This window comes from Fusarium proliferatum, assembly GCF_900067095.1.
Source record: "Fusarium proliferatum ET1 genome assembly, contig: FPRO_scaffold007, whole genome shotgun sequence".
Lineage (NCBI taxonomy): Eukaryota > Fungi > Ascomycota > Sordariomycetes > Hypocreales > Nectriaceae > Fusarium > Fusarium proliferatum.
In genome coordinates, this window is record NW_022194796.1 from 871,433 (window position 1) to 896,657 (window position 25,225).

General features: G+C 49.0%; 8 protein-coding genes across 8 annotated transcripts; 5 read left to right on the plus strand and 3 right to left on the minus strand.

Annotated features, from left to right (window-relative positions):
- Positions 1-1,045: 1,045 nt before the first annotated feature.
- On the plus strand, positions 1,046-1,988 carry FPRO_07919 (uncharacterized protein; the record flags this gene model as incomplete). The annotated part of the gene is made up of 2 exons (XM_031233973.1): positions 1,046-1,471; positions 1,524-1,988. 2 exons carry the CDS (start codon positions 1,046-1,048, stop codon positions 1,986-1,988), a joined length of 891 nt encoding a protein of 296 aa, XP_031083756.1.
- A 266-nt stretch (positions 1,989-2,254) lies between these two features.
- Positions 2,255-3,531, minus strand: FPRO_07918 (uncharacterized protein; the record flags this gene model as incomplete). The annotated part of the gene is made up of 2 exons (XM_031233974.1): positions 2,255-3,306; positions 3,363-3,531. 2 exons carry the CDS (start codon positions 3,529-3,531, stop codon positions 2,255-2,257), a joined length of 1,221 nt encoding a protein of 406 aa, XP_031083757.1.
- A 2,538-nt stretch (positions 3,532-6,069) lies between these two features.
- On the minus strand, positions 6,070-8,034 carry FPRO_07917 (uncharacterized protein; the record flags this gene model as incomplete). The annotated part of the gene is made up of 2 exons (XM_031233975.1): positions 6,070-6,311; positions 6,366-8,034. The coding sequence occupies 2 exons, from the start codon at positions 8,032-8,034 to the stop codon at positions 6,070-6,072; spliced, it is 1,911 nt and encodes a 636-aa protein (XP_031083758.1).
- A 2,254-nt stretch (positions 8,035-10,288) lies between these two features.
- FPRO_07916 (uncharacterized protein) lies at positions 10,289-11,169 on the plus strand (the record flags this gene model as incomplete). Its single annotated transcript, XM_031233976.1, has 2 exons — positions 10,289-10,713; positions 10,770-11,169. The coding sequence occupies 2 exons, from the start codon at positions 10,289-10,291 to the stop codon at positions 11,167-11,169; spliced, it is 825 nt and encodes a 274-aa protein (XP_031083759.1).
- Positions 11,170-13,374: 2,205 nt separating this feature from the next.
- FPRO_07915 (uncharacterized protein) lies at positions 13,375-15,777 on the plus strand (the record flags this gene model as incomplete). Its single annotated transcript, XM_031233977.1, has 5 exons — positions 13,375-14,350; positions 14,604-14,731; positions 14,787-15,033; positions 15,084-15,572; positions 15,626-15,777. The coding sequence occupies 5 exons, from the start codon at positions 13,375-13,377 to the stop codon at positions 15,775-15,777; spliced, it is 1,992 nt and encodes a 663-aa protein (XP_031083760.1).
- A 540-nt stretch (positions 15,778-16,317) lies between these two features.
- FPRO_07914 (uncharacterized protein) lies at positions 16,318-17,297 on the minus strand (the record flags this gene model as incomplete). Its single annotated transcript, XM_031233978.1, has 3 exons — positions 16,318-16,725; positions 16,775-17,011; positions 17,073-17,297. The coding sequence occupies 3 exons, from the start codon at positions 17,295-17,297 to the stop codon at positions 16,318-16,320; spliced, it is 870 nt and encodes a 289-aa protein (XP_031083761.1).
- A 2,954-nt stretch (positions 17,298-20,251) lies between these two features.
- On the plus strand, positions 20,252-22,338 carry FPRO_07913 (uncharacterized protein; the record flags this gene model as incomplete). The annotated part of the gene is made up of 2 exons (XM_031233979.1): positions 20,252-20,451; positions 22,257-22,338. The coding sequence occupies 2 exons, from the start codon at positions 20,252-20,254 to the stop codon at positions 22,336-22,338; spliced, it is 282 nt and encodes a 93-aa protein (XP_031083762.1).
- Positions 22,339-22,652: 314 nt separating this feature from the next.
- Positions 22,653-24,296, plus strand: FPRO_07912 (uncharacterized protein; the record flags this gene model as incomplete). Its single annotated transcript, XM_031233980.1, has 1 exon — positions 22,653-24,296. One exon carries the CDS (start codon positions 22,653-22,655, stop codon positions 24,294-24,296), a length of 1,644 nt encoding a protein of 547 aa, XP_031083763.1.
- Between the last annotated feature and the right edge of the window lie 929 nt (positions 24,297-25,225).

Sequence of the window (25,225 nt, forward strand, 5' to 3'; positions counted from 1 at the left end):
GATGGAGAATGTAGCTGCTAACTGCAGTATTGAACTTCTTCACGTGTTCAAACAAGAATTCGCAAGAAGCTAACGTTCCTATAGTAATAGTACTGAGAACATAACCAGGAACCAGCTGGGAGAGTATATTAAGTTTATCGGCCGAGAGTAGATATTGGGTCGAGACAGTTTCGAATACCCGTGGTAACCTAACCAATACCTATAATTACCTTCTAGACGAGAAGCGAAGCAGGTGACATGATGAAGTGAGAATTATCGAACGTGCAATATCGGTGAGCCATGGAATCTGATCAATGAGAAGTTCTAAGGTACCTACCTAGGTAGGTACTAAACTATGAACCTAGGTACATAGTACTAACCTCCACTACTAAATGCTTTTCGTGGCCTTAAGGTTGTTTCCTTACGGCTTAACTGCCGAAGACCTACCTACCTCAGAGAGGTACCGTTGCTGCGTAAACAAGTCCACGGGTCTCTGCCTACCAAGCGTTCTGGCATTCCATGTCTTGGATCAACCATTGTTATATTCGCACCTAGAGCCCCGATCCTATTCCAAGCTTCCATCTCAGTCCCTCACAAACAAGATTCTGTTTGGACCTACTGGGACATTCCCTTCACCAACGGCGCAGATGACAGTTGACAGCCCACTCTAGCGTGATCCTAGCTGCATATCCCCTGTAGGCCCCTGTAACCCCGGACCATGCCAGCCCGCTTGTCAGCTGGCGACCCTTAAATCTTGGAATTCCCTAGGTCGTTGCTGTGCCGATAGCTCCACTCCATGGATTGTTTGGTGACAGCAACCTGACGACGATCATCCATCTTTCTACTTCTTTACACTATTGCTTGGGCTCGGTGACTCTCGGCGGTGTGACTGCGATACTCAGTTTCCATTTCTTCTATTCTTCCTGTCCCCTTCATTAAATGTTTTCTTAAACACTCTTTTACAAAGTACCAGCCGCAATCGCATTAAGTCGATATTCTTCAGCCTTTCCATCTTTACCGTCTCCGGCATAACGTTCATTACTGTTCCCCCACGCACAGATACACGATGGAGTCTCTTCTGTCTCTCGCCTTCGACAACCTTTCCTCGTATGACGGACCAAAAGTCCGTAAGGGCCTTCGCCAGGTCGAAGGCCTTCTAGCTCAGATCTGTCTCTCTAAAGCAAACTCTCGAAACGACCATGCACATCGAAACCGGGATGCCGACGATGATGGGAGTGAAGGATCAACACCTTCTCAAAAGGATCTTTCCCAGCTCTCCCGCGACCCGGCATTTCGAGAGTTTTTCAAGCTGCAAGAGGGATTCGAATGGAACGTTGCGATGCGCCTTATCAGCACTCTCGATCGACTTATGGCTAAGGGTGGTGATGGTGGAAACGACCTGTTGATTCTGAGTGCCCTTGACCTCATACAAGGAGTCTTGTTGCTACATCCTCCCAGCAAGTCTCTCTTTTCCCGAGAACAGAATATGAACGTATGTATACAACGACTAAGCCGCTAAATACCACAAAACTAACATCATGTAGCTCCTCCTTGACCTTCTCGAGCCTTTCAACTGCCCTGCGATCCAATCTGCGACTCTCCTCACACTCGTCACTGCTCTTATCGAGACCCCAATTAACACCCGTACCTTTGAGAGCCTTGACGGTCTTCTCACTGTCACCTCTCTTTTCAAGTCGCGATCCACCGCCCGTGAGGTCAAGCTGAAGCTCGTTGAGTTTCTCTACTTCTACCTCATGCCTGAGATTCCTTCGATCCCCCGAGCCGATCAGCGCGATAGTGTCCCCGCTATGCTTCAACGAAGTCCTAGTAAACTCGCAGGTGCCTTCAATGCTGACTCACGTCGCAAGCGTTCCGGCTCTGATCCTGAAGGTGACATCTATCTCACCACGGAGGAGAAGCAGGAGCTGCTTAGCCAGCATCTGAGCAGCGTTGAGGATCTTGTCAAAGATCTCCAAAACTGCGCACCTTTCGGCGGCGTCGTCTGCTAAATGCTGGTCCAAAGACTGAAGTTGTGGTTTAGACTGTTTTCATATTTCCAGTACATCTCATTTGACGGCGTTGTAAGGACTATTAGGTGGTGCCTCTATACTTTACTTTTTGGCGCGGAGTTCTGAGGGATAACTTCGGTGCACATAATAGCTTGTTTGTCGCGCCGGGACTGTTGAATATTTGGATCAACCCTTTGCACGAATGGTCTGGCTAGGCGTTTATAAGCAACAGAAACGAATAGAACGGAACGCATTTCTCCTTTGAATTATTGCTTTTGCTTTGGTACAACATCCCCCGCTACACTCTGTGGAGGGGTGGGAACGATCGACAAAGGACGGTCTGGTGTTATGGCCGAGTCGTTACCGTATAGTTCGAACCGGCCGTCTATTGTTTCAGAAAGGGGTGTCTGGTATATACTCGGGCTGGACATGGGTGACAAAAGATCGCTGCCCTCCCTATTCGCTGAGTCGATCTCCACGGGTGCGGCGATATCTCCAGGGGATTGTGCATGCATGGGCACAGCAGCAGTTCTTCCAGGTGAGGTGACCCGTGAGCTTGCTTGTTCTGTATATGGTCCTGCTGCTGGGTCTGGTCCAAAGTAATCCTGGGTCAAGCCTGATCGGGCATGGCTCCCGGATATATCTGTCATGGCATCTCTAGGGGGCGCACTGCCCTCTCCTTCGCCAGATGCTGATGGCCTTGATGCAGTGCGCTGGCGTCGCTTGCGCAGACACATCCAAATCAGCCCGCCAACAATGATGCTCGCTCCCACGACGACACCGACGCCAATACCAGCCTTTGCACCGTCTGACAGGCCGCCGCCGCCATTGTCGTCGTCGTCGTCGACAATTGTGACACCGCTTTCTGTCGGTGTAGCTTGAGCGCAATATCCGTTACCGCTGACCTGGGTGCACTCTTGGTCATTGTCACAGCAGCCTGCACCATCAGAGCATTTATGCTGCGAGGTGGTACAGCCTGAAGGAATGGGCGACAGGAGGTCGGTTCTCGAAGCCGGTCTCGTAGAGGCGCAATCGCCACCCTCCCGACACTCGGAGTTATAGCCGCAGCAGTTTCCACCAAGGCTACTTGGGCAAAGGTAAAGACTCGTCCTGGGACACTTGCGATCACAGCAGCCCTCTTGCGCAGTGGCAGTTCCACTTCTTGTGACGGTGCGGGTACAGAAATAAGCATTCGAACTACACGGCGAATCGCTGGAGCAGTTGGAGCCTATAGGACAGCATTTCGGGTCGCCTTTTCGGTTGACGTAGCAATAAGAGTCGTTGTCGCAACAATCATCTGGAAATCCAACCTCTAGACCTGTGGCATAAATGAGTTTGGTGTCCGAGAGCATTATAGCATCCGGATGGACCTACAGTTGTGATGATTCGAACCACAGTCTCCTGCGCGTTTTGCCAAAGGAAATGAGCGATCGATAAAGAAGCGTGGCATCAAGTTGCCAGGAGCCGCTTGGAGTGCCTCATACTGCCGTGGGTTGTGCGCAACGGTAAGAGGGACAAAGACGAGACAACTGAGAAGCTTCATGATGAGAGCAGCAGAAGGAAGACTGACGGAAGATTCAACAAAGCGTAGTGTTCATCGTCGCATCTCCTATGAAGCGTATTCTATCTCACAGCTGAGTTAACCAGAAGCCGGAATTTGATGAGCGCAGTTGAACAAAGAAAAAGAATGTGATGGGAGCCAAGACTCAAGAGAGGTCTATGCATGTAAGACTCGCCTGGGCGACGTGCGACGTGCGACGGAGAGTGACAGGGCCTCCACGTTTGCGATCTGCCCTACCATATCGGATGCATGGCTATCATTGGTCTGCTGTCCAATGTGCTTCAGGTTCATTTCCAATTTCTCATTCATTTCTGGAGCTGTTAAGGAAATGGTCGACCACAACGTGGCAGAGAACCGTTACAATGGGGCTGAAGCCACAAGTGCTTACATGGCATTGCCCAACGTGGTATAAAACCCGCAATGGTCGCTTCAGGCTGACATGTTCACCGGAGAATTAGATTTGATGTATTATATATATTACTGAGTGTCCAGACCTGTCGAGAATGGGGACTTGAAACATGCGAATCACATGATGGCGGATAATAGCGAGGATACGTTGTAAGCGGTATCAGCTGTGACTGTAGTTGAGTACGATGAATAAGAAGCATCCATGTATGCATATGATTTTTGGTCTATACAATCCCTGCATCTTAGGTGTATCCCAAATCTCACCAGGAAGATCTTTTGTAAACAGGACAGACTAATACAGATGTACGAGCGAGTTTCTGCTGCGAATCTGACAAAGAATCAAACGCCCATTGTGGACAAAACCCGCCATATAACGACAATAACGCTATTATACATTGGTCTGGTACAAAGAAGAACGGCCAACGATGCCTTGCTTATATGTTCCATGAGTAAATCGATATGCTTAAGACAGATCAAGTACATATCTACATTGTGTCGCAACGGTACAGGAGCTGATATTCTTCCCACATTTACGAACAGCTTATCAAATATGGCCTGTACCTTCACCATGCAAATATTCGTTGAGTATCTGGATTACATCTCCGGGTTCTATATCGAGCTCGCATTGCATGTACACTATATCGATGCCCTAGTCATAAGACGACTCTTCATACCACCTGCAAGGTGAACACAGGAGCACACCCTCTGTTTCAGTGGGCTCACGGCAAATACTCTGGTGTTGTGAGGTCATCTCTGCTTCCTAAATCGGTGGATGTTCAATACTGCCAGGAGAGAAACCTTGATATATTATAGTGGTTTCCTTCTTGACGACTAAAATGATTCCACAGGGATATCAAATTCCTCTACAATATTGATCGAACCCACGTCGACCTTCGGTTTTCAAACCATGAATAAATTACCAAGCCAAGCCTTCCATACTTACTGAATGAGAATTACGGATACCGAGCATTACTCGCTGAGTTGTAGGATGATAACGAGGAGTTGGGAATATGCTTAGTATCAGTAAGAAGCCATAGTACAGATAATGTCCCTTGATACAGTCAATGGGAACGCTTGTAGGAAGAATAAAAGAATCTCCATGAAACATTGAGAACGCTAAAATGTCTCGTCCCGTTTTCTCTTCAAAGTCCCGATCGCATCCCTTGCGATAATCTTGATACGTGATGATACTACCGACGATTTGGGTTGGAGGCTCCCTCAAGATTACGCCAGTAGCTTAAGCTTGTGCATGAATTCTTAGGTACTGACTGGTATGGAGACTCTACACCATGGTGTAATATATTCGGATTCCACGAACGGCTGGCTGGACACAATCAACTCTGGGAGTCCTTTTAGAAAACTTACATCTGAGACTTTCATTGGCAGTGTCAGTGAGGTACTTGATCTGAAAAGAATTGCCGTGATGCACTTCACCGGAGGCCGCTTCTGGTCACTCCTTGAATATCTCGATGGATGCTCACAAGCGGCTCCGCAGTGAGCACTTAGATATTGTGATGTTGTAATGCCCCATGACATCATCAAAATTAGCTGATACTATGAGCTTGATCTTGCAGACTGTTTAGATATTCTGTTTATGAACCTTGTATATTTGGTGTTGATCCCTTTCTTAACAGCGTAAAGCCATTTCTAGCTACTGGTTCAACGCCTTGGAGCTCGGCATGCTCTCTTGTCGGCTGTTTCAACTCCCGCGATGCTGTCCATACTGGTTTTTAGCCTTGTCCGAGATTATTTAAGTCGCCTCTTCAAATAATACCCTCACCCTTTCCCCATAATGACCTTTCGTAGCATTAGATCCGCATTCTTACGTGACGAGCATGTCTACATACAACTACGGCTTGCCTTTGACTCGGGATACGACTCTGCCCGGTTTCAAAATTTGATAGTGTAGCATTCGCAGGAACTGTGGATAGTTACATGCTATTGCTTTTCCAACGGCACGGTACTGTGGGTGAAACAGGAATTAATGCTCATTTATATGACTAGCGTACCAAAGGGGGAATCCAACATAAATTCATAGTGATCATTCTAAAACATCCAAACCCAAACATCATTAAGGCACTTAACTCCAGAGCAAATCATGCATATCTGCATCTATGCTCTCTCTGCCAGACTAGCTGATGACCTCGGAATTGTTCTGAATCCACTGTTTGGTGTTGCATGGAACGTCTCGTTGATGCCTCCAGCATCATGAGATGAAGGTGAAGAAATAGACCGAGCCTCTTGGCTGGGTTCAGGGGTTGTCATGACATCAACATGGCTCAAACTGATGGTGGTCGTTGTTGTAGTCAGAATGGCTTTTGTCTCTAACGCGAGAGGAGTTCCCCTAAGAGTTTCTATCAAATGATCAGTGGAGTTCTCTAATCTGTCTTGGTTATGGATGTTTGTACCTGGTGTGCTTTCCTTATTGACACTCTCCTCCAAAGCAAGCTTTCCACCCTTATTGAACGCTGCATTCGTGCCTGTATCTTCGTCTTCTTCGAAAACATGGCCGGGGGCTTTCAATGATGCAGTGGGTTGATTTGCATTAACAAACTCCGTGCGTACAGTAGTTGCTAGGATGGTTGAAGACCTTGTGAGGACTGATGTGAAAACAAGAGTTCTAAGGCTCAACGCTGTCGGCCCAGGTCTAGAAACAGCAGATGGATTTGAGAGTAGGGTTGGTGCTGCAAGCTGCTGAGAATCTCCAGCGTTGATGTCCGGGGTGGAGGTGGCTTCTGTCTCTAAAGCTGGAGCCGCTCCCTCGGCCTTGGCAGTTGCAGGGGAGTCTTCTGTTATCTGTGTCCCGGATTCCGTTGCAGAAGCCTTGGAAGAATCTTCTTCTGGAGTAGGTACGAGGACGACAGTTATCGTGGTATCTTGTGCTGGCTCGCTCGCGGATTCGATCCTACCACCTGGTGTGCAGTTAGGGTTTCGACTTATGAAGGGTAGATTACTTACCTCGTCAACACACTCATCATCTTTGGCACCAGATGGCCTCTGGGTCTCTTTAGTTGCTGGAGTACTAGTCTGCCCACCAAAGCTGACATTGGTCGTGACCGCCTGGACAACATCATCGGGATATTCTACAAATGCCCGCCCAGGCGCAGTACTGCTAGCCTCAGGAGCCTGCTTGGCAGATGAGATACGAGGATCTTTGGCCTTTCCTTCTTCTGTTGGTTTGACATCTTGTGCTGTGTTGAGTTGTGTTCCCGTCGAAGCCTGAACTTCACCAGTCGGTTGAGCAACAGCATTCTTGGAACGGCCACCTGATTTCACGACGTCCCCCTTTCCAGAAGCACCTGCACCCTCAGGCAGTGTCACGGCAGCGCTGTTGCCAGACAGCCTTTCAGCTTCAGGCTCGCTGTTAGTAGATTCGCCGTTTATCACCTGGGTAGGATTTGCCGCGGGCTGCGCCAGATCAGTCTTTGCCTGCCTGCCAGTATCTATCTGCGATACATGTAGTTGAGCTGGAGCGCCAGGAGCCTGAGACTCGACAATCGTGGCGGCGTCTGCCTGTGACAGCAACGGGGAGCGTAGAGAAGGGTCCGAAGCCACAGGAGCTTCTGATGGATCCGAAGCAACGCCTGGTCTAGAAACGCTGGCTTTGCCAGAGGGAGCAGGCTCCTTAGACTGTTCGCTACCTGTAGACTCATCAGAGGAACCTGCAGGTAATTGATCGGACTGGCCAGACTGGCCTCCTGACGAAGTGCCTGTCCCTAGAGTAGGTTGTTTGTCCGTGGCACCAGATGGCATCATGCTGTTCACCTGCTCATGGAGTTTGTTTATCTGATCCAGAAGTTCCTGAAGAGCTTTTTCGGTAACCTCAACCATATCGCCCTGGTCTTCAACCAATCTCTTCACAAGGCCGAGAGTTTGGCGAAGTCCATGACCATGGTGTGATTCCCCAGGAAGCTCCTTGAAAGGCACCACCTTGAAAGATCGAGCCACCGGTTCACTGAAGACTACGCCTGGCAGTCTGAACGAAGCTTTGAGACGAGGGAGAAGGGCCGCATGGGTGAATGGGGTGGTAAGGAAGAGACATGGTAGAAGCCAGAGAAGAATGTATAATCGAATCATTGTGTCGACTTGGTGATAGAAAAGAATTGAATAAACAATGTGCGATGCTCTGCCGTCCATTGCTGGCTGACAGGTTGCCATGATATACCATTTGTCACGGGCTTTAGGTTGTAGGGGAGCAACACATTCCAACTATCGTGATAGCAACGCTTGCCATGGTGTCTCAGTCTCGGGTGGGCATACAATGAATGGATCAACACTTGTTGTTTCACCGCGGACCAAGGAAGCCTTTCATTCCTGTGGTGAGTGGGCAACTTAGGCAGTGTCACGCTTAGTTTTCCTTGTAGACACCCCGAATGAATCATATGGATAGTCAAATGTAGCGTGGTTATGCACTGAAGCAGGTATTCTTGATATTGTTGCCGAGTGCAGCCCATCCGCCATGTTGATCGCTGCGGGGAATCGAGGCAATGCGCAGCGGAATCTCTCTGGTGCATCACGGATGACGGAAGTCAGAATTGGACACAAGATTTGTTTGGCGGAGTCGTGACGACGCTTGGGTCTTGGTCAGGTAAGTTAATTTCTCGGCCGGGATACTTCGCTCGGTACTACCAAACTACGAATGGATCTCGGTTGCACCGGAGTAAGTTTTTACAATCACAGGTGGATAATTGTAACCACGCGATGTGGCATTTGGGGGAGAAAGTTTGGATAGAGAAACCGAAAGCTTCAAAGGTAAATATTAATCGGGATTTACTGTTATTCGTGTCTGCAAGGATCGTGAGGTATTCGGTGATGATTTGCACAAGATGAAATTTCAAGGGACTTGACCACTTGGAATCAGACTTGAATTCAAAGGCCTCAGGGAGCAAGACAAGATCAGACCTGGAGATAGTGGGTCAAAATAAACCCAGCAAAAGGTGTCCTAAATTTATGCTATATTACCTTTGTCTTTTTGTCTTTCTATCATTTGGGATCGAGGTCCTGAGTTTTCTTTTCCTCCCTAGACAGGCTAGAGAAATCCGAGTGGCAGTTAAAAAGCAATGCCAAGTTATTCTGCAGGTGAATTGAATCGTAGAGTTCCGCCACCCTGATTATTGCAGGGGCTCGCTGAGTGATATTGAACCGTCATCGCGGGCTAAGGGAGGGCTATCACGCAAATGCGACTGAATGAGGGGGATAAAAAGGGCCAGATGGAAGTTACAGTGCTCTCCGAATTGGCTGAGGTGAGTTTTGTCGGTTTCATCGGTTATTCAATATATGTGAATATTGATCAGGGTCATTGTGACCATTACAGAGCATCGCAACATGAAGCCGTGAAGAGTCTTGTGTATATTTAGCAATGAAATGGCTACTGACAAGGTGAGGCAATGAAATTCGTGCCTCTTTGGCGATCAAAATACGTGGCGATCATCGCTGATGGATTGCAGGTACAATTCGGGGGCTGAAGGCGATGAAGTGACCGTGGGAACTCGATTGAAACGAGCTTTCGGTCGCTGAGTTCGCTCAGTCGCCTAGGAGGAGTGGAATAACAATAGAATTCGAGGCGCTGCTTTGAGAGAGATTAAGGACATACCGGGGCGTTGATTGGCTGGAAAGAAGCGGTACCCCTGCCATGCGGCAGAAGTGGCACTAAACTCAATCTGGTAACAGAGGAGACGGGCTGGACCTGGGCCTGAAATCCCCAAGTTTGTTCGTCTGCCACTGCCACTGCCACTTGCTCTCGCTCCTGCTCTGACTGAGTGAGTGTGAAGAAACGCGGGAAATCAAACCAACCCAACCCAACCGATTTTTCCTCTCCTTGTGCGCCGCCCTCGGCCCCAGCTCCAGAATCCAAAATGACAACAATACCAAGACCCCAACCTTACAAGACAAGGCTTTTGCCCTCTGTTCCATTACTTTCATTTCCACTTTTCACCACCGCAAACCCATCATCACCACCCTGAAATCAAACTTGGCCCGGCACCAGGCTGAATGACAAACCGACCTGTCTGTCTGTGATCGCAACTCAGCTCCTCCTAATAAATCTCCCACTACTACTACTAAGACTCGCTCCACGCAAGCCCCAAAAGCCCACCACCCCTGACCACGTCTTGTCCACCACGGGATCACCACCGGGTCTTTGGTTATTTGCCGCCTCTCCCGTCACCAGTCTATTCTCAAATCCTGCTCCTTTCCCTAACCTTCTTCCACTATCCTTCGCCGCTTGCAAAATATCATCAATCAGCACCACACATCACCTTTTCGTCAGACAACCCTTCCTAGACAATAGCATCACCATCAGCTCTTTGTAACATCGACCTCTCTCAACACCATGGCTCCTCCAGTCAAGTCCGCCGACGCGCGACGCAAGTCCAGCACCAAGGCCAGCTTGATTGTCACTCGCAAGGTGTCGCCCGACAAGTTGCGTGCTCTGCTCGCGCCCGACTCTATCAAGGAAGAATCTCCCTCCAAGGACATGAAAGCCAACGCCGACTCACCTACCGATGCCGTGTCCGCTTCTGGCTCGCAACCACCAGCCAGCAACACGAATGGCGACAATGCCTCGGACTCCAACGCCGCTACTCCTGTTCCTGAGGCAACTCCCGCTGACGGGACACCAGCCCCTTCGGCTATGGGACCGCCTACCGATGGACCGAAGAAGAAGGGCGTCAAGCGATCTGCCGCTGGCGCCAACGGTACAATAGATGGTGTCCCCAAGCCTCGAGGAAAGCCTGGCCCCAAGAAGAAGCCCCGTCTGTAAGTTTTTGCAACCCCAACACATATCTGAACATTGGACTGACCACTCTTCCCAGGGAGGACGGAACGATCGATCACTCAGGTTCCAAGCCCGCCGGAGGTCACAAGCTGGGGCCCAAAGCGAATCAAGGGGCTATCAACGCCGGACTTCGCGCTCTCGATCGCTCAGGCAAACCCTGTCGCCGATGGGCCAAGGGTGGATTCCAACTCAAGAGCTTCACCGGTGTGGCATGGGAGATTCCTCGCTGGGTGGCACCTCAAAAGAAGGCCCCCGAATCCAGCGCCGAGGATTCTACTGCTGCATCAGCCGAGGGCAGCAGTAAGGAGAACAAAGAGAACGGCCACGAGAGCAACAGTGCTAGCAATAGCAATACTGCCAACGACGTGGAGATGCAAAGTGCGCCCAGTAACCACGCCTCGTCGCCGGCACCTCTTGCTATCGCCGCTGCTTCATAAAAGATCACTCTACGATGCTACATATTTTCCCTTTTCGTTTGGCTCTGATACCAGAGAATGTTTTATAGCGCGAGATATTGCGGGCGTTCTAGGTTGGCAGACAACTCATCCTTGGCTCGTCAATGAGACTGAGATGCTCTCATACCGAGCATGACCGTTCATTCATTCGGAATCTTTTTATGTTTTTCAAAAAAGCGACGCTGGTGTGGCTGGGCGTTACGGAACAGCGAGGATGGAACGCTGTGGAAAAGGATTGGCATTAAACCGTACCAGGGCTGGCGGAGCATATTTTTGATGTACAATTGCTGTTACGATGGGGTAACGTTAGATATACTCTGGTAATTCTCTGAAATGAGCAATCAAACATTTGTTCTTGAAGGATATATGCTATCTGTCATTCTACCATCCATGCGCCCGTAGCTTGGAAGACGGGCGCTAATCCGCTGTTTACTGCAAACGTTGTGCTCTTGTCGCAGCCTATCTAAAAGTAGTGTCGATAATTTCAGTCGTTAATGGCTCACCCCTTGAGATTACGCGCCACGTAGGTCTAAAAGAAGCTGTGACGCAGATGCCATCTCGCGATGACTCTAAGTAGGCGTGGCAGAAAGCTCTTCATGTCAAGAATGATTCTCTAAGCGTTCTCATCAGGTAATATGATTGATCGCAATGTTGGAGCCAAAGTCACATGTCCTCATTTTATCGCCTGTTTCGACGAGTAATGATCTCTTACATGAGGGAATTCTCAAATCCAGCGGTCGGGGAAGAGTTTTCGGGGGTTGAGATGGCCCAATGGCCAGACTGTGGATACGTTTTGGTTCGTCTTTCTCATCGGGGTCATGTCTTGATGTTGTGGTGTGGTTGCAGGGAGCTCACAAAGCTTAGTCATCGACACCACAGGCGTCCCGTGACTTTCATGCCCGTTTGACTATGGTAGGGGATGAAAGTGTAACTGTATTGCGCTGGATTTCAATTGATACTTGGTTGATTGTGCTTTGAATGGTTTGCGGTTAATCGTGGGATCTTGCTTTTAGGATAAAAATGGTGGCTGATGAATGATGCCTGGAGGGGCTTGAGCGAACAGGTTTGAAACCGAAACCCAAACCAACCTGGAATATCCATATCGAGATGGAGATGCTCATTGGAGGCACCGGAATAAGTCAGCGAATAACCTCGCCAACTTATGAGCGAGGAAACCTCAACTTGTTTCTGCACCAGGGCAGGGCAGGTTTAGCTATTGCTACTGTCATCACTCGAATGTTTCTTTCCGAAACACGGAAACGCGCTGAAAGAAAGAGGTTCAGGACCATGTGCTATCGTGCTATCGTCCATTATCACGCCTCAGCCTTTGGCCATGTTGGGGCGATTCCATTTGCATGGGGACCTGGAGCAATGCAGGTTAGAAAGGGTCCGGCCCGGCAGCGGGGAAGCTGGGCCTCCACTGTTAAGTTGATGCAGCTGTTTGCTAGGTGAAAGCTTAACAGACAAGGTCAAGTCAGGCCAGGCCAGGCAGGACTATACCCGCTGGGGGAGAAGAGTGACCCTCGTGATAGATAGCGCAAGTTGGTAGCCATGATGAGTGATGTGATATGTACAGTATCGGCTTTTCTCGTCAAACCAGACTCGATTCATGTTGACTACTAACCTATTAATGATGGCTAATTGACGAGTCATTCCTACTTCAGATACATCCGTATCTTCCTCTTCTTCCTCTTCTTTTAACCTGAGTCTCTTTAGCTGCTAGAAGTTAGCGAGTGCTAACGGTGACGCGCTGTTGTTCTGACGGGAACCACCTCCACCTCCACCTCTACCCGCCCCGTCCATCACCATCACCATCACCATCACCATCACCATCCACTCGTCTTCTCCTACAACTACCCACCGCTATAGTACATAAGTCGACTTGTTCCCCCAACTGCAAGATCACTTGAGGCTATTGCTATTGTTTATTTACTTCACTCTCTGCTCCGCTTTGTCAGACTTGCCGGTAATTTGTCGACGCATCCGAAACTCGTGCTTCCACCTCCCAGACGACTGTTACGACTGTTACCGACTACGCTATAGCTCACACCCACACTACAAGCCTGCGCTGGAACCCATCCTAGGGCTTCACCTGGCAGTCAACTCACCTGCCTTTGCTGTTGGGTGTCTTACTACCAAGGTACCTTCGGTGATAGTCGGGCTGTTTCGTTTCTGCTTGTCGTGGACATGGCAAGTCCCCTTCACCAAGCTTCTCGCTCGCCTGCTCGTCCCGAACCAGCTTCGCCATCCACTCGCCACGCTCATTTCTCTCCTCCGCATAACTCGTCTATCGCCAATACTCCCAACTTTTATACACATCCTGCCCGTACTTCGATATTCAGTGCATCCCGCGAGCTCAACCTTCTGGGCTCCGAAGCGACGAATACCATCATGGAAACTGTTGGGATTGAGACGAACGCTCGGAGAACTGGTCTTCCGTCCTTCTCACGAGCCTTTAACATGCTTGTGGAATCTGGGGCAGTTGATAATAATTCCAAGAACGAGGACGAGACTTTCTTTATTCCATCTTATCTTGAGAGCTCGACATACGTCCAGAAACTCCAAGAGGCACACCAAGCTAAAGTCCAGTCCCGCCGCGATTCGACTCCAGCGAATGGTTTATCCCAGCACTCCGCTACGTTCAATCAGCATCCTTTGCCCCCCGGTTCGCATCGAGGCATGTCGCACACTGTTATAGAGCGCCCTCCGGCCTTTGAGGAGGAGGATGACCTTGCACCTTTGCCAACAAAATGGAACAAGGATGATCAGTGGGGAGGCATTGAGATCCAGGCTGACGGCTGTACTGTGAAGTACATCGGATCTAAAAACCAACACGACCAAGACCACATGGCTTGTGCAGTCCGCGCCGACCACTACATGCCCCCCCAGTGCGGAATTTATTACTTCGAGGTGCAAATAGCAACAGCTAAACGCGACGATGCGACTATAGGTATTGGGTTTGCAACCAAGAACGTCAATCTGTCACGGCCTATTGGCTGGGAGCCCGAGGCCTGGGGCTATCACGGCGACGACGGGCGATGTTTTGCAGGGTCAAATATAGGAAAACACTACGGCCCTGGATACAACGCATATGACGTGATTGGTTGTGGTGTGAATTTCAGGGAGAACACCGCCTTCTTCACCAAAAATGGAGTTAAGCTAAGTATGTGTATGCACACCAACAGCCCGATGAAGTACGAAAACTTGGGGCCTCTATCCTGGGGACGAAAAGACTGGCCCCAAGGCCTCTCAAGCCCACCCTAAATTAATAAAACTTAGGCCTGTCATCATCCTAGGTGATGAGCATCTAAGTCTGCACTGGATTTACCTGAATCTATTATCACTCAGGATAGGGGTCCTCGGTTTTCTTGCTTCCTGAAGCAGGTCATCTTGCGTCCCTTGCTAACAAGAAATAGTCACGGCATTCAACGATGTTAACAGAGGTAGGCTATACCCAGCGATTAGCCTCAAGAAGCCCGGCGAGTCCATCCGAGTCAATTTTGGACAAACCCCTTTTGTTTATAACATCGACGACATGATGCGGGTAGGCCTGTGTAACATCCCACACACAGCATGATGCATAATTAATGCCCTTTTAGGAAGAGCGCGACAGAGTACAGAAAGATATTCAAGCTACAGACACGTCAAGTCTCGTCCCAAACTTGAGCGAAACCGATGTAATCCAGGCACTTGTTCTCCAGTTCCTCCAACATGATGGCTACGTTGGTACAGCTCGGGCTTTTGCAGAAGACATGAAGAAGCAAAAAGAAGCTCTAAGCCTTGACCCCAGAGTCAAAGTCGACGGTGTTAGCATTAGAGATGACGAAGACGCAAATAATCGCCAACGTAAGATCACAATTTCTTGTTGCCATGTCATACTTCTGACCACAACACAGGGATCCGGCGTGCAATCCTCGAAGGGGATATTGACAGGGCGCTCAAGTATACCAATGCATACTATCCCCACGTTTTAAAGGATAACGAGCAAGTCTATTTCAGATTGCAATGTCGCAAGTTTATCGAGTTGGTGCGAAAGGCGGCCCAGCTCAACATGCGCAATGAGACCAAGGGTAACGGGCATGTTAACAACCCCACACCTCAGACGATGGATCTGGATCTTAACGGCAGCGAAAATACTTCGAGGGATGCCGATGGTGGTGAGAATAATACAGTGGTTGCAGAGCTTGAGCGCAACATGCTGGAATACGGACGGACACTCCAGGAACAATACGTCAATGACCCACGGGTAGAGGTCAGTAAGGCACTTAATGAGATTTGGGCATTGTTGGCATACGAAAACCCGCTCAAGGTGCCTCAAGTCAGCCACCTCTTGGATAGGAATGGTAGAGTTGCTGTTGCAGAGGAACTAAACTCGGCCATTCTACGTAAGTTGAACAGAGGAACATATCAGTTGTTGACAATACTAACAAACAAGCAGTATCCCTCGGCAAATCGTCTCGAGCAGCACTAGAGAAAGTTTATGCTCAGACCAGCGTGCTTCTTGAAGACCTTCGCCAAGACGGTGGCGAGGGAGCATTTGCTTCAGTAAACGATGTCTTGAAGGGAATCCCACAACCTCCGCAACACTGATTCCGGCGTCGCCGACATGCCTGCTTTTGCCTCATTGCCGGCTTGCATTCTCGGGGTTTTATGGTCATCGGCGTTTTACAGGGTAATGCTATGAGTATGGAGTTTCTCTTGCTTTCTGTTTCTGCTCACTTCTTACCACACGAGCCTGTAAGATACTGTGCTCGTCTGAGAGTGGCACTTTGTCGATACAACGCATTTCGTATGGAGGCTCTGTGTTCCCAATGAACTCTTATAGACGGGTGAAGAGATTGGGGATGGCTTCATGGATAATAGGTCAACAACTCCCCTCTTGCAGGCAAAGAACGGCGGGTTGTACAATGCCCGGCACATAGATAAGACCAATGTCAACGATCAGTGATAAATCGATTTTCAGCATATGCCTCCAGGCACCGCATTCTGCGCTGGCTGCTTGGCCGCATCTATTTTCCCTTGCCAGTTCCTTTGCGATATATATAGTACATATTTATACAGCACGTGTCTCGTCTCCCCTACGACGATGGGATGAAAATATCCTCCTGGATAATGGGCATCCCGATAGATTCACAATGTGTCCACCCCCCAGCACTTTTTGTATAGCCGGTCCTTGTGCCTCTTCAAATTATCCAGTCCTCCCAAGCACTGACTCAATGACTTGTCCTGCCAAGCAAGAGCGTTTTCATCTATCAGATAGGTGTATGCAAACACGTCTGCATCAAACAAGCCTGGCCCATTAGCACCAAAGAACCATTTATCCTCTCCTAGTAGGGATGATAGTGCTCGAAGGGCAGTTGTGGCGTCAACTAGAAGTTGTGACGGCGAGATCGTCGCACGTCGTGTTGTCTTGAGTATTTCGGAAGTGGCCGCGGCCTGGAGTGTCTGATGGAGAGGCGCACGAAGGAGCATAGAGGAAGGAAGGTAGAGGCTTTTCAGGAGAGGGGCATTGGCGGGTAGGAGGTAGAGAACATATAGCTGTAACATATTAGCATGTATTCCAATTTTGTGACGGTGATGTATATACCCAAGCTGGTCGGATATTTTGTGTCAGGAGAGCTTGGTAGGCTTCAAGGCGGGGTGATGTGATGCTTGATAGCTCATGGACAGCGTGCTCGCGCACGTATTTGTGAATCTTCTCGCCAGTAAGGGGTTTCGAAACTTGCGACGCCGGTGGTAGGAGAAAGGGCAGTGCGCCTGAGGGCGAAGCGTGGTTATTCGAAGGTACGATATCGAAGTCAATACCAGCGATTCTCAACACCGTCTGTCGAGATAGCATTAGCACAATGCCTCTATCGACTCGCGTCCCTCAACTATAAACCCACCTGCCACTTCAGACATGAAGGATTATAGCTCGGCTTCCCTGTCAAAGCATGCTCATCTGCCACAAAAACATATAGGGCCGGTCGTTGGCGTACGCTGGTGGGGGACCTTGCGGGGAGGCCTTCGGGGCTATATACGTGAAGGGGGAAGTGGTTGAACAGGTTTCGAATGGGTCCCGGGACGACAAACCAGCGACTCGACTGCGTAGAATCGACGGCAGACGTCATGGCGAATCCGGGGTTGTTGGCCGTGTCTCGGTGGGCTTTGTGTTTTTTGTTGTGGTTGGAGGTTGAAGCTTTAGCTACAGGCCGGAGGACGGATCGGCGCGGCGGGCAAAACCCCGGCTCGGGAGTACGTACCTTTCCCCGGAGGAGAGCATGCCCAAGGCCGGGGAAGACGGAGGGAATGATGAAACAATTGACGGGGAAGAACCAACAAACTGGTTCCCTTAAATAACCTCATAATGGCTTACAATTACTTATTCACCTGTCATGTTGATTCATGATGCAAAGCGGCAGTGTCAAATACCCCGTAAAACTAGAACGCTATGTCATGATATTCGATATAGGATGAAGATCCCGTACGCGATTCATGAGCTTGCGTCAAATTACGGCATATGTGAAGACCGGGGTTTCAAAAGCGGGCTGCAATATCCATTAATCCGCTCAAGGCGGCTTGTAGAAGCGCCTCGGACACTGCACCTCTTGAGGTAGTCTAGTTAGGTGGGCGACTGCGGTTCAGTACTGGCTCCGCAAGAGCGGCTCTATCAAGGGTTTGAGATATCCACCTCTACGCTAACGTTGAATTCTGGGCTGACGTTTTATGATCGCAGGCCAGACCTGACGGATCAGAGGCCCGAGGCAGGGTAGACGAAGTGGGAGCATCGGTGAATGATGTCCGACAGAGCCGCGCAAAATGGAGAATTGGTTTATAGTGGGCAGATTCTCAAGCGTCCCTGTCGTGATTTTTCTGGTTCCAACTCTAGCAAGTTGGAGAAGGGGAAAGTTCGGGATCCCCACTATGATAGCCAAGCGCACCAACTGAAAACCCAATTCCGAAAGAACCCGGGCCCTTATGTCGGACTGAGGCTCGCTAAAAGAGTAGGGTCGTAATTATTCTCAAGCTTTTTTGGTATTGGGCAGATAATTACGGATGTCAGATAGGCTGAACGGACCGGTTAGATGTTGTGAGGTGATTCCTTACTGTACCAAAAAGAAGAAGAAGAATCAAAGAATCACCTTATTTATTCCTGTCTGACTGAGCATAGACAACATGTATGGAATATGCAGGCAGAATGAGGTAACGCTGCAGATCAATACTTTATAAAAGGAGGTACCAAGAGTCCCTGAATAAGAATACTGGGGTCATCGAACTATAGAATACTCTTTTCATAACATGACCTCTTATTCCTGGCGATCCTGCTTATCACTGGAGAAGTTGCAAAGAGCTTGCTTGGTATTATAATAAGCCAGCCAATACTATCTCGATTTTCAGAGATTGGGGATGGATTGGGGGACACAAGACACACCCCACGCTATCTGTGTCCAAGGGTCCAATGATTGGTGGGCGCTTGTACGAATAATAAAACAGATGCCGAGCCGAGGAGGGTTCAACGCATCACGGCTAAAAACAAGAGAAGAGAGGATAGGTAGTAATAGGCAACTGATTAGATGAGACGAGCGGTGAGCGTCTAAGCGGAGCAGGATGCCCGCAGTGCGGCGACAATGGTGCACGTATGCAGGGCTCGATCCAATCTCATGCGATGTCATGATACTACTACAGTAGCGTCTTGTTATTATTCGCATTAGTTTATGGGTTTCTCTCGGTCTTTTTCAGGGTCTCTAGTTTCCACTCGTCAAACCAAAAAAAAAAAAAAAAAGACTCCAATGCTCCAATGACAAGAGGAAGCAAAGAAAAAAAGAACAAGAAAGAAAAGTTGGGTCTTGAGATCCCACATCTCCCTCCCACTTGCACCCCAGATCCACTGGGACATGATATAACCAGACCCCAGTTCCTAGCTCTGGTTAGCTCCCGGGCATAAGGCCGAGTTCGAGTTGCGGTAATGCAGAGAAGACTTCTTTTTGTTTTCTCTCGGTTCCATTTTCTGCCCCGCCGCGCGATTATCTAACTTAGGATCCAGGAACAGAACAGTTGTCTACTGCTGCATGTAACCTTGGGGCTTTTTGTCAGTGTGTTACCGTGTGGATGAAGACGGTCGGTACTTGCGGATAAGTGTAAATGAAGTGAACAATTGGTAACTACTAGGTAGTCACAAGCTGTGGTGCCATCCAATCCATTTGATACCCTGGCCAGGGCTACCTATCTTGGTTTCCTCGGCTTCAGTCGTTTTGACTGCGTGCGGCATCTTCCACTGTTATACATACCTATTATGTAGGCACTTACCTACTAACCACTCGAGAATTTTTAGGCCTCTCTCTTATGATCTTTCGTTACCTCCTCCACACTCCGGCGTCTCCGTCTCCGTTCACGATTTGATTTGCATCCTGCCCCCAGACACTCGGCCCTTTATCATTGTTCTGGAGCGCAGCCAGAATAAGAGGTCAACTCCTAACAAGCGGGTCTTCAGCACACCCAACTGTTTGCGGCATCAGCCTAATACACCGACCACACCTAAAATCAAACGTTGAGGTTGGGAGTTGTCAAGAACGTCACCACTCGTGCCAACTTCCAGAGTCTACAGCCATTACCGGGACGTCACCCTGCAGAAGGAGGTGGCAGCAAGCGTGTGAAACAAGTCGTTACCTACATATGTATTCTTGAGAACAGACCAAAGGGGAACAAGAGAGTGACACCCCGTCATTTTACCCCACGCAATACCTGTGCTTCCTACCTACCAACCTTTACGGTCATAAGCATAGTATATCCATAATCCTGGCCAGGGTCAACAGCACGCACACCCACCTCCACATCATCCTACGCACACACATCCAATACATACAGTAGTTTATCAACTGTCACTGTGCTACGGTATCTTTATTTCTTGGCTGCCTAACCTCACGGATACATAGTCTACCCCATTCCCACATTCTTCTCCCCCGACCTTCTACTCTATACTATACTATCTCGTGTATCTGTCCCTCCTCTCACCAAAACCTAGACTCGCTCGCTTATACCAACATTGTCCGTCACTATCCCGTCATCAAGATCATCAACCATCATAATGGACGCTCCCTCCAGCTCAACTTCTAACTCCTCGGCTCAGCAGTCTCCTTCTGTACAGATGGTCCCCCAACCTGCTCCCGCTCAGGGCAATAACGGTCCTTCAACCGACGCCTTTCTCCAAGACTTCACGCTCATTGCCGAGGCTGCTAAGCGGGCGCAAATGGCCATCATGATACGCGACTTTGAAGAGTGTGGCCTGTAGGGGACTTGCCTCTTTCGGTTACGTTGGCCATGTTCTCCCTTCTCCCAAGGGCGATGATAGAGGAAAAAGAAAAACTAGAAACAGAAGCGATAATCATGCCTGTCTCGACAACAAGAGCCTGTTCATCTCTGCGCATCACTACAAGATGTCATTGGGGGATTTATGCGATTGTGGCATGTTTGGCTTATCGCATTTCACCAATCACGCCTCATCAATGCCTTGTTCACATTCTTTGTCTTTTGGCAACTCAACTCGACCCAGGGCAACGCTTATCGATGGATCCTTTTCTTGCATTATTGAAAATGGTTCGATGGCATCTTTCGGCATGTGTTTTCCCGACGACGATAACGATTTGCCTAGCTCACTCGCGCATTTGTAGTGGGCCTCATTCATCCATCGTCCATAGCGTCGGCCCTTGATCCGACGAAATGTATCGGCTGCTGTTCTACTCGAGTCAACGTGGGATTGTCGGGCCGGGGACCACAGCGAGGCCATCGTATTTCCGTTTGGCGCTGACGCAATTGACGGCTTTTATCCGACCAAGGAAGTTTAAGCCTCCATTCTTGTGATCGACCGCCATCCTCGGCTCGGTTTCTTCTCTGCAAACAACCTGCAAACAACCGACAAAGACGCAACCAGGGACTGTCGTCATACCAACAGCATCTCCAGTCTATCGCATTGCATTGCATTGCATTTCTTTCTTTCGACACATGTATTCCTCTTTTTTTTAAACCCTTTACAACAGCGAACATCCCGGGGTTTATGGCGTTTGGTTCAAAAATGGAGGCACATGAACGACATCTTGCTTTTTGTCTTTTTTTTTTCATTCTCTCTCTCCACTTCTGCGACGGGATAATTCTATGCTGCTGCTGCTGCTGCTACCACATAGATGGATGATTGGATGTGATGATATATATACCACGGGCAGGTTGTTTTCTTTTTGGCATTACTCATAATCTTGCAACAAAATGCTACGGCTATAACGGGAATGATATGTATGGATGATACTCCCAGTACTACAACGAGATGAGAGCTATTTACAGTACCTCCCTACTTGATTTTCCAATCTCTACCTACTAAAGTGTGATACAACGTCAAATTTGTCTTGAACTTTAGCTCGTGCCTCCGAGGCAGGTACATTTACCGGCATTTCTTTGGCCTTTCGGAACCAAATGCACGTGAGCTCATTTGTACCTATGTCCAGCTTCTTGGGCACTTTCACTTGGCACCCAGCCAGCTCCACTGTTCAGGCAAAGCTACCAGCATCACCAGTAACTGCCTATCTTACATTCAGCCATGTACTGCCGTCAATAGCGCAGTTGAAAGTATGCGCTCGAGACGGCATTCATAGCTCGCTTATTAACATGGGGCTATCGTGCTACGGGACAGAGCTTGGGAGCATTGGCCAATGTCCAACCCCAGGCTCAGCTTCAGCCTTCAAGCCGCTGACTGGCGAAGAGGTTGCAACTAAAACGACATCACCATGCGACTCCCCTCCGTGTGCCGCAAATTCAAAGTCACCAGGATATCAGAACATCACGATTTATCTCAAAAGTTCCCCTATCTCCTCCCTTTTCTCTTATCCAAGCCTGGTCACCACGAGCCCCCCGCACTTGACTGAGGTTCTTAGACGGCGCAGCAGAGACCTAACAAGGTAGCAAGACTTTGTATCGGTCAACTCCGTGTCTATCTGGATCTCCCTGCCGGAGGACCAGGTGTTGCAACCCTCCATCTCATCAAAAGATGGTGGCTAGGAGCGTGGAGGTCACACACTACCTTACATAAACTGAAACTCTGCTAGGTATACTGTACAGATACACAAGGCCATCTGGAAGGCTGATAATGTCTTCATGAGGCTCGAGCGTTGGATGCCCTTGACATGATGTATGCCCCCTGACGTTTCAACACTTTTCAGCTTTGGTGCATCCATTTCCTATTCTGACCCGGGGAAATCCTTCCGTCTGCAGGACACAACCAACTGCATACAAGCCATGATCACACCATGACTTCGCAACATAGCGAGTCGAACCAACAATATGATTCTCGAGGCTGAGTATCTTGATCCTGGTACTCAGTTTCAACCCCCTTGCAAGCAGAGCTCCCAGCCATTTGACTTTCCATAGTTAATAGGCCATCCATAGGCACAGCAATGCATTCTCCTGAGCCCGAGTTGAGTGTCTCAACTGCTCGAATCAAAATGACCCCTCTTTCTGAGCAGCCTGTGTTCAAAGAGCTGATCACTCTTCTTGTCAAACTTTCTGCCTCTGACGATGATCCCAACTATCCCAACTTTGAAAAATGCCAGGCTGCCAATTGCAGGACTGGCACTAAGGGGAAGCAAGAAGAAGCCAAGGCGGTATGGAATAAATTGATGGCAAAGGAAACATTCTCAAACGAGGTCGAGTTCTATTCGACGGTTAAAGAATTTCTCCCGTTGGTTCACTGCAAGAGGCATAATTCGGGCGGTTTCCTTGAAGAGTGCTTTGGCGACTGGGAAAGGTTCCGAACTAAGAGCTCAGGTTACGCTTCATCTGAAGTGTCACTACCTAGTACACCGACTCAGGATCAAGTCTTCGAATCGCCTACTGTGGGATACGGTACACCTCTCTCAAGTCCTCTTGTCGACCACGGCACACCAGCAACCTCAGAAAAAAGTCTGGCTTCCAGCTTTGACAGTTTCATCCTGAGCACCCCCAGCAGGATGGACCATCACAACCCTCTCCCTACGATTGAATATACGTCAACATCTGACGAGAGCCCGAGATATGTTCCCCCATTTCCACTCGGCATTAATTCGACTCCTGACAGGGCTGTTGATTTTGGTCAGCAAGATAACATTGTTCCAAGCATTACCGAGGTGAATGTTGTAACCCTCAGAGATCCTCCAAAGTCGCGCCCTATTCATTCCAGGCAAGATGTTGCCGCAGAACAACCCGACATGGTGGAGTCCATCATGGACGAAACAGTTATGAAGGAGAATGACTCGGATGATGAGCCACGACTTGTTCACCCGCAGTTTAGTGGACTTGGGTTAAAGAGAAACGGAACCTTGAGCAATCAAGCCGCCATCGTCATGGAATTGAGGAAGCCTCTCACGCATGCACAGGCGGGAGAGGGCAAGGTGTATGTCCTGAAGCACAGGGAACAAAAGGATCTGTTCAAGATTGGATGGACCGCTACTACTGTCAACACAAGTCTATCACGGCCCAACAACTGTTATGGCGCATCATGTGAGACCAAGCCAGTCTATGAGTCTCCCAATTTATTCAACGGTGCTCCCAAAGCCCATAGACTGGTGCACTTGTTTCTCAGGGACATCAATGTACGGGTTAAAAGGTGTAAAAAGTGCGGCCAAGGGCACAAGGATTGGTTCGAAGGAGGTGAAGAGGCTATTGTGGACGCAGTCAGGGTCATGGAAGGCTTTTTACGAATGCCTGCTTATGAGTTGAAGGAGAAGGGAGAGCTCTCGGATGAAGGGAAAGCCATGGTGAAGAACATGTGCGACGTCACCCTCAAGTCATTCCAAAGGAACCAAGAGTCTGATGGAATCCCGGGCCATATCACTGGCGCCGAATCTTTGACGATCCCACATACTGTGGTACCTGAAGCTACGGTTGATGTACCATCACGACAGGGTCTGGTCGACGAGTCGTCAAGCCAGCCAGAAGCACTCGCCGCATCCACAGATGCTTCTAAGGAACTGGAACCACCCTTGAAGGCTAACAAAGGTGGACTCCGCAAAAAATTCAAAGAAGTGTATGGTACCATGAAGGACAAACTCTCCAAGGATGATTATGACTATCCCTTTGCACTCCTCAAGGCCCTCCGACCAAGACAGTGACAACACTGAGAGGCCTCGCAGGTGGAGTCTTTTGGGAGTTACGTGGGCCAAGTTCACGGCTATCTTCAAGAGGTCGGTCGGTTGAACCAGATGCGAAGAAAGCAAGTCGATGACTGGGTACGTATGCCTGTATAGGCGAGGCGAGTAGAGTATCTGTATTGTAGATCAGTTAGTTCTGTTTGAGTAGGTTGCTTGTTTGCTTGTCGGCTTTTGTGTATCTAATCGCTATGTTGCTTGTCTGATCCCTCTACTCAGTATCTCGTGAGCAGATGCTTTGTCGTGCGTCGTTACAGGGCATAAGTGTGTAACCACAGATCTGACTATAGTTGCTCCCGTGGGCCCTTTGTACCGGCCTGTTCATGCAAGTCATTTACCAAGCAGGGAGAAGGCTAATTATATCACTCACTACGTTGCGGTTGAGGCTCATGCCCATGCTCTAAGACAGGGAAACATAGGTAGTTATTGACGTTTTTCAAGCCCCTACCGTCATTCATAAGACCTTGTGTCAATGAACTATTGTTTCGCCCGTCATCATCTCATCTTACATGAAAGGTGCCATATCTAAGTACCTCGCCCAATCACTCATTCATTAATACATATAGTACATACCTACCTGGTAAGAAACAGCAACTCCTCAGAGAACAAAGCCAATGGAAGTTTAGATGCCTTCCACAGGGCATTTAGGTAGGTACCTAGCGTACGCGCTAGGCGAGGGCCTACAGAAGGTGCTCCGGATGTCCGTACAAATTCTCCTTCCGAAACTTGAGTAACTCACGCGACCAAATGAAAAATGATTTGATTATGCCCTTTTCATCTCCAACCTCAGTATCTCAGCTACTTACCTAATAGGTAAGTAAGTACCTACATTATTCTCCTCAAGCAAAGACACACTTCTGTACCTTAATCACTGATACCGATTGCTAACCTCC